At 48.7% G+C, this 12,899-nt stretch overlaps 1 protein-coding gene across 1 annotated transcript in view; it reads right to left on the bottom strand.

Moving 5' to 3' along the window:
* Positions 1-12,899, bottom strand: part of APC2 (APC regulator of WNT signaling pathway 2) — a 33,362-nt gene that overhangs the window by 5,717 nt on the left and 14,746 nt on the right. Inside the window, exons 10-13 of the mRNA XM_061600703.1 lie at positions 7,503-7,642; positions 5,568-5,645; positions 4,560-4,676; positions 2,865-3,079 (exon numbers count right to left, since the gene is read on the bottom strand). Of these exons, the coding sequence (XP_061456687.1) occupies positions 2,865-3,079; positions 4,560-4,676; positions 5,568-5,645; positions 7,503-7,642 (550 nt within the window). The remainder of the gene's footprint in view (positions 1-2,864; positions 3,080-4,559; positions 4,677-5,567; positions 5,646-7,502; positions 7,643-12,899) is intronic.

Here is a 12,899-nt window from a genome sequence, read left to right as displayed (position 1 = left end):
CAGTTTGGTGAAAAATAAAATCAACAAGATTTTTGGAGTGGGGTGGGGTGAGCAGGGGATGCAGGCATCGAACTGGAGCGGGCATGTCTAAGACAAGGATGAGCGAGTCTCAGGTTGGGAGGCTGAATGCAGCCTCCATCTGAATGCAGCCACCATCACTTGCCCACCAGCTGCTGGAGCTTTGAGGTATACTGCCTTGGGCTATGGAGGCTCTGTCCGTTTAGCTGTGATGGCCAGCAGCTGTATATAGGAACACAGGAAGCTGCCTTATACTGAGACAGACCATTGGTCCGTATAGCTCAGAAATGTCTACGCTGACTGGCAGCAGCTGCCCAAGATTTCAGGCAGGGAGTTTCTCTCAGCCTTACTTGGAGACGCTGTTGGGGATTCCGAGCTGCGGTGCTTTCAAAAGTCTCAGGTGCATCTAATTTTTGCAGGATTGTTCAAGGGTGGGGAACTTCAGGGCTGAGAGTCAAATGCGGCCCTGCAAGCCTCTTTCTCTGGCCCTTGGAACTCTCTCCAAGGCATGCCCCTCACTGGGCCTGCTCCGCATCTTCCTCGAGTGTTTTGGCCTGGCTGGAAACTAGGCTATCGCAACAAAAGTAAAATTCTTTCTCTGCCCAGTGGAGCCACCCACCACTGGCGTGCGCCCCCCAGAAGGGAATGTGGCCCTCAGGCTGGAAAAGTTCCCCCGTTCCTGGTCTAAGACTAAGGCCGTTGCTCCTAATGGGACAGTGGAATGGAGGGCGGGCGCTGCATTGGAGCCCCCATGTTCAGAGGCGGTCTACCTCTGAACACCAGTTGCTGGGGGCGAGGGGCAGACAAGAGCAAAGGGCTGTTGCCTTCATGCCCGGCTTAAGGGTCTCTCAGAGGAGTCTGGTGAATCGGGGGGCTGGATTGGACAGGCCTTTGGTCCAACGGAGCAAGGCTCTTTCTTCCATTCTTGCAAAAGTTGCCTTCTTGTTGGAAACCGGGCTGGGCCAAGGAAGAATGGATCGGGAAGGAATATGGTAGAAAGCAAGAGGCTACCGGTGGGCCCAGGGTGCTTCGCGGAGATGCAGAATACCCACAGCATTTGTGAAATCCTCACCCAAACCAGCAATGCCTGAACAGCGCAGAAAGGAGATCGCTTATCTTGCAGAGGCTGGAGGAGGAGACGCAGAGGAGCCTAGGAAGTTGCCTTATATACTGACTAAGACTCGTGGTCTGCCTAGCTCAGTATAGCTCACACTGACTGGCAGTGGCTCTGCGGGGCCATTGGGGACTGAATCTAGGAACCTTCTGCACACAAAGCAGATGCTCTGCCCATGAGCTCTGGCTCTTTCACGAGCTCACAAAAAAAACTAAGACGCCAGTCCTCATGATTTGGAGTAAAGGGCTGGTTCAGACAGGAGTGGAGGAAGCTGCCTTGTGCCGCGTCAAACCATTGGTCCATCTAGGCTGGTGCTGCCTACACTGACTGGCAGTGGCCCTCCAGAGTTTCAGACAGGGAGTCTTTTTCCTGGCAAGGCCAGAGGTTGAACCTGGCATGCAAAGGGACTGACGGGTGAGCCTGACCATGTTCTTACGCTCTTTATTTTTCATTTTTATCTTTTGAGACCTTTGAGTATCACTCCCTCATATATCTATGCATTCATGTATTCATGTATTTTAATTGTACTTTATGTATTTTAATGTACTGTAATGTTATGTGTTTTTATTGTGTATAATTTGCCAGTGTGGCGTAGTGGTTAGAGTGCTGGACTACGACCTGGGAGACCAGGGATCGAATCCCCACACAGCCATGAAGCACACTGGGTGACTTTGGGCCAGTCACTGCCTCTCAGCCTCAGAGGAAGGCAATGGGAAACCACCTCTGAATACTGAATACCACGAAAACCCTATTCATAGAGTCGCCATAAGTTGGAATCGACTTGAAGACAGTACTTTTAGTACATAATTTGATTATGCATGTGTATGATTGTATTGCAAGAACATAAGAAGAGCCTGCTGGATCAGGCCAGTGGCCCATCTAGTCCAGCATCCTGTTCTCACAGTGGCCAACCAGGTGGCTGGGGGAAGCCCGCAAGCAGGACCCGAGTGCAAGAACACTCTCCCCTCCTGAGGCTTCCGGCAACTGGTTTTCAGAAGCATGCTGCCTCTGACTAGGGTGGCAGAGCACAGCCATCACGGCTAGTAGCCATTGATAGGCCTGTCCTCCATGAATTGTCTAATCTTCTTTTAAAGCCGTCCAAGCTGGTGGCCATTACTGCATCTTGTGGGAGCAAATTCCATAGTTTAACTATACGCTGCGTAAAGAAGTACTTCCTTTTGTCTGTCCTGAATCTTCCAACATTCAACTTCTTTGAATGTCCACAAGTTCTAGTATTATGAGAGAGGGAGAAGAACTTTTCTCTATCCACTTTCTCAATGCCATGCATAATTTTATACACTTCTATCATGTCTCCTCTGACCCGCCTTTTCTCTCAACTAAAAAGCCCCAAATGCTGCAACCTTTCCTCGTAAGGGAGTCGCTCCATCCCCTTGATCATTCTGGTTGCCCTCTTCTGAACCTTTTCCAACTCTATAATATCCTTTTTGAGATGTATTGTAGGGTAGAAGGGTGGGATATAAATATTTTAAATAAATAAATAAAGTCACGGCCCTTCCCCGTGAAAGCAAACTTGGAGAAGAGACTGAGTGTAAAAAACAAGGGATCAGGGCAGCTGGCCTTCTGCTACCAGGTTTCCCCCTTGAATAAGCTCCTGACCCCAGTTCTGCAATGGCTGAGCCGGGGAGGTGGTGGTGGCCACAAGGAGTATTACTGGCCTCAAAGGTCAGGACCTCGAATGCAAGATGAGAAACAGAGGGGGAGAGGCACTGACCGGTAATCCTCCCTGGTGGCGACAAGGCTAGAAACGTTCCTCAGGATCCCGCCTCCGCTCTCAATGATGGCTAGCGAGTTGCTCTGGCACTTGTAGGTGAGTGTGCTCACCAGGAAGCCGAGGGCGCCCTCCACCACGCAGATGGCGGCTTTGTTCTCCGTGCTGTGAGCTGACAGGTTCCACAAGGCGCTGAGGATGCTCTTTAAGGTGGATTCCTAGCACAGGGAGGAAAATAACAGCAAATTGCCAGCTATCCGAGAGACAGGCAGCTCGTCAGTATTTCGGCGTAGGAGCATGAGCTGCAAGGCCTACAATGCAAGGTGTTCATATTAGCAGAGAAAGCCCTAAATGGTTTGGGACCCAAGTATCTAAAAGTGCGCCATCTCCAGGATCAGCCATCTCGGACCCTACAGTCAGCAGGCAGGGCCTTGTTGGTGGTGACACCACTGAGCGCTGCCTAGTTGGTGATGACCCGTGGCAGGGCCTTTGCAGTGGTGGCTCCCCATTTGTGGAATGTCCTCCCCAGCAAGGGACGTCTGTCTCCATCGCTATTGACGCTATTGAAAACATTCCTGTTGACCCGGGCATTTGATGGCTGAAGGGGGACTGTCCCTAGCATCCTGGAGATCACTGATGAAAAGATGTTTTCAAGTGGTGTTTTAGAATTTTTTTTACTTATAATTGTGGTTTTGGAATGTTTTTAAGTGTTTTTAGCAGCTTTTTCTTTTTTCCTTGTTCCATAGTTTTGTTGATGTTTGCCACCCTGGGCTCCTTTGGGAGAAGAGACGGGGTATACATTCAATAAATAATAACAACAATGAAAGTTCGGGGGATCTTTTTCAGCCTGAGCGCCACATCCCCTGTTGGGCAAGCATATGGGGGCCACGTCCCAGTGGTGGGTGTGGCCAGAGGCCAAAGTAGATGGAGCAACAGAACTGACTCTTGCCTAGGTGTGGAAAGGTTGCATTCAGGCACATGGCTTCCTCCAAAGAATCCTGGGAAGCGTTGCTTGTTAAGAGTGCTGGAATGTGCAGCTCTGTGAGGGGCAAACTACAGTTCCCAGGACTCTTTGGGGGAAGCTACGTGCTGAACAGTTGTTACCAGTCAGTGTAGGCAATACTCTCTTCTGCCTTCAGGTCGATTCCGGCTTATGGTGACCCTATGAATAGGGTTTTCATGAGGCCGAGAGTCAGTGACTGGCCCAAGGTCACCAAGTGAGCTTCGTGGCTGTGTGGGGATTCGAACCCTGGTCTCCCAGGCTGTAGTCCAACACCTTAACCACGACACCACAGGTATATGGTCCAATGGTCTGACTCTCTATAAGGCCGCTTCCTATGTTCCTTTCACTTTCTAGCGGACGCTTAATACGCCCGGTTGCTTCACCTCATGCATAAGCAGGCTGGTGCTGAGGGCCCGCAGCGGGGCAGAAGGCAGGGAGTCCAACAGGAGGTGGAGCCAGAGTCAATGACAGCCAGAGATTGAGCCAATGAGAGTTGGAGCCAACTCACTCTCATTTCCACCTCATCCTGCTGAGTTCAACAAGGGCAACACTGGGTGTAAAAGCAAGGTAGGCTTGGAGGAATCACGAGTGAGGCTGGTGGGGCTGTGCCCCATTTGCAGTAATGGACCAGGGCCATTTTTTTTTAGAGGAAAGGGCCATAGCTAAGTGGGCCATCCCATTATGTTCCCGCTCACCTTGGTGGCCCGCAAGGCACAGTGCATCAAGGCTGTGACGCTGCCCACTTCTCTCAAGACCTTCTTGCTGTTCATGTCGGCTCGCCACGAGAGATTACGCAGGATGCTGGAGACGACCTAGGAAGACAATCGGAGGGGGGGAAAGGAAGCAGATTATTGGAATACTGGGAAGGCACAGAGTTCGAATTACAGAGGGGAGAGGCAGCCTTTCGTTAGCAGCCCCTTAGCGAGTGTGTTTAGGAGGCTGTGGTGTGCATGATTTGGCTAAGATAGCATACGCACCAAGCACATTATTTCCCCCTCCTCCAAGAATCCTGGGAACTGTAGTTTACCCTTCACAGAGCTACAATTCCCAGCACCCTTGACAGACTACAGTTCCCAGGATTCTTTGTGTGCAGGTGGCTAACAATGTGCTTTAAAAGTATGGTGTACATGCATCCTAAAACGAGAGAGATATTCACTAATCCAGGACAAAATGTGTATATTAGAAGAAAGGTACACTAAATTGCTGACAAATTTTCATTAAAAAAATCACAAACTGATGTTCTTTATTTGTTAATACAAACTATGTATGGTATTGTTCTGACTGTACGTTTTATGAAAGCAAATAATTTTTAAAAAATCCCAAACTAATGCAGAAATGCAAACAACAGGACATAAGGTTTGAAAAATAAAGAAATGGACAGTCTCGCCTATCTCATGTTGCTGCAGCCCTTTGGGTCAGCCTTCGCCACATCTGGTGCCTGCTCCATATGTTCTGGGCTGCAGTTCCAACACATCTGGAGGGGGTCACCCAGTGGAGACTGGTGGCTCTGATGTCAGAAAATCCGCTCCGGGTTTTAGTCCAAACGGTCCAAGGTGCTGAGCCTATGTTGGGACTGGGTTTGAGCACCTTGGAAGTTGGGATCAAAACCTGGAGTGGATTCACTGCCGTCGGAGGCAGGCTGGCGAAGGCTCACCGTGGATGCTCAGGATGCCCTCTCCGTTGGCGCTTAGATCCATCCTTACCTGGTGGAGCTCTTCGCTCTCAGATGCCAGTTGCGCCACGATGGCATGCATGCATCTCTGACGGGAGCACAACGTCGCCTAGCCAGTCCAGGGGTGTGTGGTGGGTGGGAGAAACCAGAAGAGGAAAGAGGCAAGTGAGTGTCATATTTGAGAAGCCGCTGCGTCTCAGAAGTGCAAAGCAATCCGCAGCGTTACACCGTGTTACAATGGCCCTCATTTCCAGCTGCGATCTAGACACAGAGTTAGAGACCGCAGGGGTGTGACTCCCTGAGGCTGTTGTGCAGGAGCCCCCGGGCGAGTCTCCCAGGCCACCAGGGCCTGTAGGGACCCTCGCGGGCACCTTCCCCTGAGCCTGAAGAACCACATGCCTCCCCCTGCACGTCGCCAGTCTGGCAGCCCACCAGGAAGGAGGCGATGGAACACACAAGGTTGACCCTCTAAGGCTCTGACGTTCTCTCAAGGGGCTGGAGCGCAAGGGTGTAGTAATCTAGGGTCGTGGTGGGTCATACAGCCATTTACTTCTTTGGGAGCAGCGGCTTCAGCCAGGTCCCTGTGTCCAAGCCAATCAGCATGAAAGGGGGCCACGTTAGCCACTAAAAAGAGACCTTGTCCTTTCATGCTGGTTGGAGGCATCTGGAGTGACAGGAGGTGACTGGGCCACTGAGAAGACTCTTCTCAGTAGCTAACACAGCCTCCAGTTTCATCCTGATTGGCTGCCAGGCACGGCTGTTGTAACGGAGTGTGGACTTGCGAGGTGACACCAGAGAGCAAGGGAGGTGGAGGAAAAGAAGGTGTGGCTGTGAGGAGGTGTGGCGTGACTATTATGAAGGGACCCTGCGTGTCTGAATTTGCCACTATGCTACTGGCGGAGCTTGGAGGAGAGTGCTCTTGCGCTCGGGTCCTGCTTGCGGGCTTCCCATTGGGGCATCTAGTTGGCCACTGTGTGAGCAGGATGCTAGGCTAAATGGGCCCTCTTTGGCCCAATCCAGCAGGCTCTTGAGCCGTAAAAGGCCTCACCCGCTCCAATCCCGGCCTTTGTTGGAGCAAGTCACCGCGCCCACTCCGAGCAAACCTTCAGCTACCCTCGCCACTTTCTCCATGGGAGGCCAGAACAGGCTCGTGATGGCCCACAGGAGGGCTCTGAGAATCACTGCAGCTATTTTGCAGAATGCCTTCCCCTTCGGACTGCCGGCAAATGTGTCCAGTGCTAGTATGCCGACCATCACCTGATTGTCGGGGCTTGCAAAGCGCGGTGCCGTTCCCTACGCTGTTTGATTTGATGTTTGTGCCAAATGTTAATATTAAAGAGGATATTCTGGCCAGTAACCAATTGCATTTTTTTGTTTTTGTTGCTGTTGTATTTGCCGTTTAAGAAGTTTAACTCACGCTGTACACTGCTTAGAGTGCCATTTCAATATAAGTGGTATACAAGTTGTCAAAATAAATAAATGTCAAACCATGCAGGCAAAAAGTGGGCCACCTGCCCGCCAGGGGAGTGGGCAGGCAGGAGAGATAAGGAGAGATGTAGCAATAAGGCTCTCTCTGTAGCATGACCAAAGACTCCTGGCTGCTTTTGCAAGTGCCTTCGCGTCTGAAAATGTGCACCGCTCTGGTATTTTAGACATCAAGCGGTATCGAAGTCCTTACAAAACAGAGAGCCAGCGGGGCACAGTGGTTAAAGTGTCTGACCGGGACCTGGGAAATGAGGGTTCAAATCCCCACTCAGCCATGAAACTCAGTCAGGTAACCACGGGTCAGTCACTGTCTAACCTACCTCACAGGGTTGTTGTGAGGATAAAATGGAGAGGGAGAAGAACGTGTACGCCACCTTGGGCTCCTTGAAGGAAAGGTGGGATATAAATGCAATCATCCTCATCATCATCTTTCCCCCGGAATCCATTCTCCACTTCCCAACTGTCCTGGACCACACTGTACCTTGTTGACCACGTCCCCGAAGGTGAGGTTGGTCAATGCCATGCCAGTGTAACGCCTCAGGGCCAGGTTGAGGGGGTCGCTGGTCATTCGGTGCATTTCGTAGTCCACCTGGAGAAGCTCAGCAACAGCCTGGAGCCCACCTAGGAAGGAAAGTAGGAAAGGAGAGCGGAGATGGACAGGACAGAGAAAACGGCGGCAACGTGGTTCCCTCAAAAGATGTAGTCTGTCTCCTCATGTGGATTCTATTCGTGGACTCCTTCCTCCAAGAGAGGTGCAGAGGGTGGCCACGAGAAGAAGGGCCTTTGCCGTGGTGGCTCCCCATTTGTGGAATGCTGCTGTCCCCCCCATGGAAACGTGCCTGCCGTCATCATTGTCTGTTTTTAGCCACCAGGACGCCAGACAAGATGGGCCCCCTTCAGTCTGATCCAGCAGCCGGGCTCTGCTGATGATATTTTTTGTTGCTGGGTTGCATCCGACATTAGTCACACTCGGAGTAGAGCCACTGAAATGAATAGGCCTAAGTGAGTCACGTCCATTCATTTCGGTGCATCTACTTGGAGAAGTGTGTTTTATTCTGCGTATTTGGTTTTAAATGATTAACAAGTAGTTTGGCGTTTTGTATATTTGCAATGAATAATAATAATAATTTTGTTGTTATGTGCCTTCAAGTCGATTACGACGTATGGCGACCCTATGAGTCAGCGGCCTCCAAGAGCATCTGTCGTGAACCACCCTGTTCAGATCTTGTAAGTTCAGGTCTGAGGCTTCCTTTATGGAATCAATCCATCTCTTGTTTGGCCTTCCTCTTTCTCTACTCCCTGCTGTTTTTCCCAGCATTATGGTCTTTTCTAGTGAATTGTGTCTTCTCATTATGCGTCAAAAGTATGATAACCTCAGTTTCATCATTCTAGTGATAGTTCTGGTTTAATTTGTTCTAACACCCAATTTGTCTTTTTCGCAGTCCGTGGTATGCACAAAGCTCTCCTCCAACACCACATTTCAAATGAGTTGATTTTTCCTCTTATCCGCTTTTTTCACTGTCCAACTTTCACATCCCTACATAGAGATCAGGAATACCATGGTCTGAATGATCCTGACTTCGATGTTCAGTGACACATCTTTCCATATAAGGACCTTTTCTAGTTCTCTCACAGCTGCCCTCTCCAGTCCTAGCCTTCTTCTGATTTCTTCATTGTCTCCATTTTGGTTAATGACTGTGCTGAGATATTGATAATCCTTGACAAGTAACAACAACAACAAAATTGTTGTTTTTATTATTGGCTTGTCCATTACTTGTCAAATTTGGGAAAGGATTGCTAGGAATAACATACCAAATTGCATTCAGGAGGGCAGATGCATTAGTTTTTGCAGCAGAAAATAACAAGAGTTTCCTGGCATTTTAAAGCTTTGGCCATAATAATTTGTTGGCCTTCATGAAACGGCCGGTTGCCTTGCCCTGTTTGATTCCAAAGTTGTCCTGGCTGGCTGATGGGGGAAAAGACACTTGTCCAAAGGGAGAGGATCATAGAGTTGGAGCGAGTCCTTTTTGGAGTGGGTCCTTATAGAGCAGGCACGCGGAATGTTTTTCAACCCAAGGACTCCACTCTCTTCCGGGCAATCTTCCAGGGTGGCCGTCGGCAGAGAGAAAATTGGCGGAGCGATGGGGTACAAATATTATCCATGTACAGGAACCTCAAGGCATGCTCTCTGCCCTCCACCCAAGCAAGCAAAGAAGGAAACCGTTCCCTGGGTTCTCCGGCAGAGAACGCTCAGCTTTCTGATAGGAAAACCGGAATAAGAACATAAGAAGAGCCTGCTGGATCAGGCCAGTGGCCCATCTAATCCAGCATCCTGTTCTCACAGTGGCCAACCAGGTGCCTGGGGGAACCCAAGTGCAAGAACACTCTCCCCTCCTGAGGCTTCCGGCAAATGGTTTTCAGAAGCATGCTGCCTCTGACTAGGGTGGCAGAGCACAGCCATCACGGCTAGTAGCCATTGATAGCCCTGTCCTCCATGAATTTGTCTAATCTTCTTTTAAAGCCATCCAAGCTGGTGGCCATTACTGCATCTTGTGGGAGCAAATTCCATAGTTTAACTATACGCTGAGTAAAGAAGTACTTCCTTTTGTCTGTCCTGAATCTTCCAACATTCAGCTTCTTTGAATGTCCACGAGTTCTAGTATTATGAGAGAGGGAGAAGAACTTTTCTCTATCCACTTTCTCAATGCCATGCATAATTTTATACACTTCTATCATGTCTCCTCTGACCCGCCTTTTCTCTCAACTAAAAAGCCCCAAATGCTGCAACCTTTCCTCGTAAGGGAGTCGCTCCATCCCCTTGATCATTCTGGTTGCCCTCTTCTGAACCTTTTCCAACTCTATAATATCCTTTTTGAGATGAGGCGACCAGAACTGTACACAGTATTCCAAATGCGGCCGCACCATAAATTTATACAACGGCATTATGATATTGGCTGTTTTATTTTCAATACCTTTCCTAATTATCGCTAGCATGGAATTTGCCTTTTTCACAGCTGCCGCACACTGGGTCGACATTTTCATCGTGCTGTCCACTACAACCCCGAGGTCTCTCTCCTGGTCGGTCACCGCCAGTTCAGACCCCATGAGCGTATATGTGAAATTAAGATTTTTTGCTCCAATATGCATAATTTTACACTTGTTTATATTGAATTGCATTTGCCATTTTTCCGCCCATTCACTCAGTTTGGACAGGTCTTTTTGGAGCTCTTCGCAATCCCTTTTTGTTTTAACAACCCTGAACAATTTAGTGTCGTCAGCAAACTTGGCCACTTCACTGCTCACTCCTAATTCTAGGTCATTAATGAACAAGTTGAAAAGTACAGGTCCCAATACCGATCCTTGAGGGACTCCACTTTCTACAGCCCTCCATTGGGAGAACTGTCCGTTTATTCCTACTCTCTGCTTTCTGCTTCTTAACCAATTCCTTATCCACAAGAGGACCTCTCCTCTTATTCCATGACTGCTAAGCTTCCTCAGAAGCCTTTGGTGAGGTACCTTGTCAAACGCTTTTTGAAAGTCTAAGTACACTATGTCCACTGGATCACCTCTATCTATATGCTTGTTGACACTCTCAAAGAATTCTAATAGGTTACTGAGACAGGACTTTCCCTTGCAGAAGCCATGCTGGCTCTGCTTCAGCAAGGCTTGTTCTTCTATGTGCTTGGTTAATCTAGCTTTAATAATACTTTCTACCAGTTTTCCAGGGACAGAAGTTAAGCTAACTGGCCTGTAATTTCCGGGATCCCCTCTGGATCCCTTTTTGAAGATTGGTGTTACATTTGCCACTTTCCAGTCCTCAGGCACGGAGGAGGACCCGAGGGACAAGTTACATATTTTAGTTAGCAGATCAGCAATTTCACCTTTGAGTTCTTTGAGAACTCTCGGGTGGATGCCATCCGGGCCCGGTGATTTGTCAGTTTTTATATTGTCCATTAAGCTTAGAACTTCCTCTCTCGTTACCACTATTTGTCTTAGTTCCTCAGAATCCCTTCCTGCAAATGTTAGTTCAGGTTCAGGGATCTGCCCTATATCTTCCACTGTGAAGACAGATGCAAAGAATTCATTTAGCTTCTCTGCAATCTCCTTATCGTTCTTTAGTACACCTTTGACTCCCTTATCATCCAAGGGTCCAATTGTCTCCCTAGATGGTCTCCTGCTTTGAATGTATTTATAGAATTTTTTGTTGTTGGTTTTTATGTTCTTAGCAATGTGCTCCTCAAATTCTTTTTTAGCATCCCTTATTGTCTTCTTGCATTTCTTTTGCCAGAGTTTGTGTTCTTTTTTATTTTCTTCATTCGGACAAGACTTCCATTTTCTGAAGGAAGACTTTTTGCCTCTAAGAGCTTCCTTGACTTTGCTTGTTAACCATGCTGGCATCTTTTTGGCCCTGGCGGTACCTTTTCTGATCTGCGGTATGCACTCCAGTTGAGCTTCTAATATAGTGTTTTTAAACAACTTCCAAGCATTTTCGAGTGATGTGACCCTCTGGACTTTGTTTTTCAGCTTTCTTTTTACCAATCCCCTCATTTTTGTGAAGTTTCCTCTTTTGAAGTTAAATGTGACCGTGTTGGATTTTCTTGGCAATTGGCCAGTTACATGTATGTTTAATTTAATAGCACTGTGGTCACTGCTGCCAATCGGTTCGACAACACTTACATCTCGCACCAGGTCCCGGTCCCCACTGAGGATTAAGTCCAGGGTTGCCGTCCCTCTAGTCGGTTCCATGACCAACTGATCTAGGGAATAGTCATTTAGAATATCTAGAAACTTTGCTTCTTTGTCATGACTGGAACACATATGCAGCCAGTCTATGTCCGGGTAGTTGAAGTCACCCATTACTACCACATTTCCTAGTTTGGATGCTTCCTCAATTTCATATCTCATCTCAAGGTCTCCCTGAGCATTTTGATCAGGGGGACGATAGATCGTTCCCAGTATTAAGTCCCTTCTGGGGCATGGTATCACCACCCACAACGATTCTGTGGAGGAGTCTGCCTCTTTTGGGGTTTCGAGCTTGCTGGATTCAATTCCTTCTTTCACGTATAGAGCGACTCCGCCACCAATACGTCCTTCCCTGTCCTTCCGATATAGTTTATATCCAGGGATAACCGTATCCCACTGGTTTTCTCCATTCCACCAGGTCTCGGTTATGCTCACTATATCAATGCTCTTCTCTAAGACCAAGCACTCCAGTTCCCCATCTTGGTTCGGAGGCTCCTAGCATTAGCGTACAGGCACTTGTAAGCAGTGTCTCTCTTCAAGTGTCTTTGGCACTTGTGGTTAGGCCTGTGGTAATTTTGCTCTTCTGAATTTATATCCCGTGCCCCTGCTCTCACAATGCCTACTTCTAGGCCTACCCCTTTTAAAATTTCATCATTTCTTTGGTTTTTATCCCAGGGGGGAGGTTTATTCCGAACCGGACCTTTCTCAGCTCCTGTCGGGTTTCCCCCCTCAGTCAGTTTAAAAGCTGCTCTGCTACCTTTTTAATTTTAAGTGCCAGCAGTCTGGTTCCATTCTGGTTCAAGTGGAGCCCGTCCCTTTTGTACAGGCCCGGCTTGTCCCAAAATGTTCCCCAGTGCCTAACAAATCCGAACCCTTCCACCCGACACCATTGTCTCATCCACGCATTGAGACTGCGAAGCTGGGCCTGTCTGGCTGGTCCTGCGCATGGAACCGGTAGCATTTCAGAGAAAGCCACCTTGGAGGTCCTGGCTTTCAGCATCCTACCTAGCAACCTAAATTTTGCTTCCAGGACCTCACGGCTGCATTTCCCCATGTCGTTGGTGCCAACGTGCACCACGACCACTGACTCCTTCCCAGCACTGTCTACCAAACTATCTAAACGACGGGCGATATC

This window comes from Rhineura floridana, chromosome 18 (assembly GCF_030035675.1).
Source record: "Rhineura floridana isolate rRhiFlo1 chromosome 18, rRhiFlo1.hap2, whole genome shotgun sequence".
Taxonomy (NCBI): Eukaryota; Metazoa; Chordata; class Lepidosauria; order Squamata; family Rhineuridae; genus Rhineura; species Rhineura floridana.
This window is presented reverse-complemented; position numbering and strand designations above follow the sequence as displayed.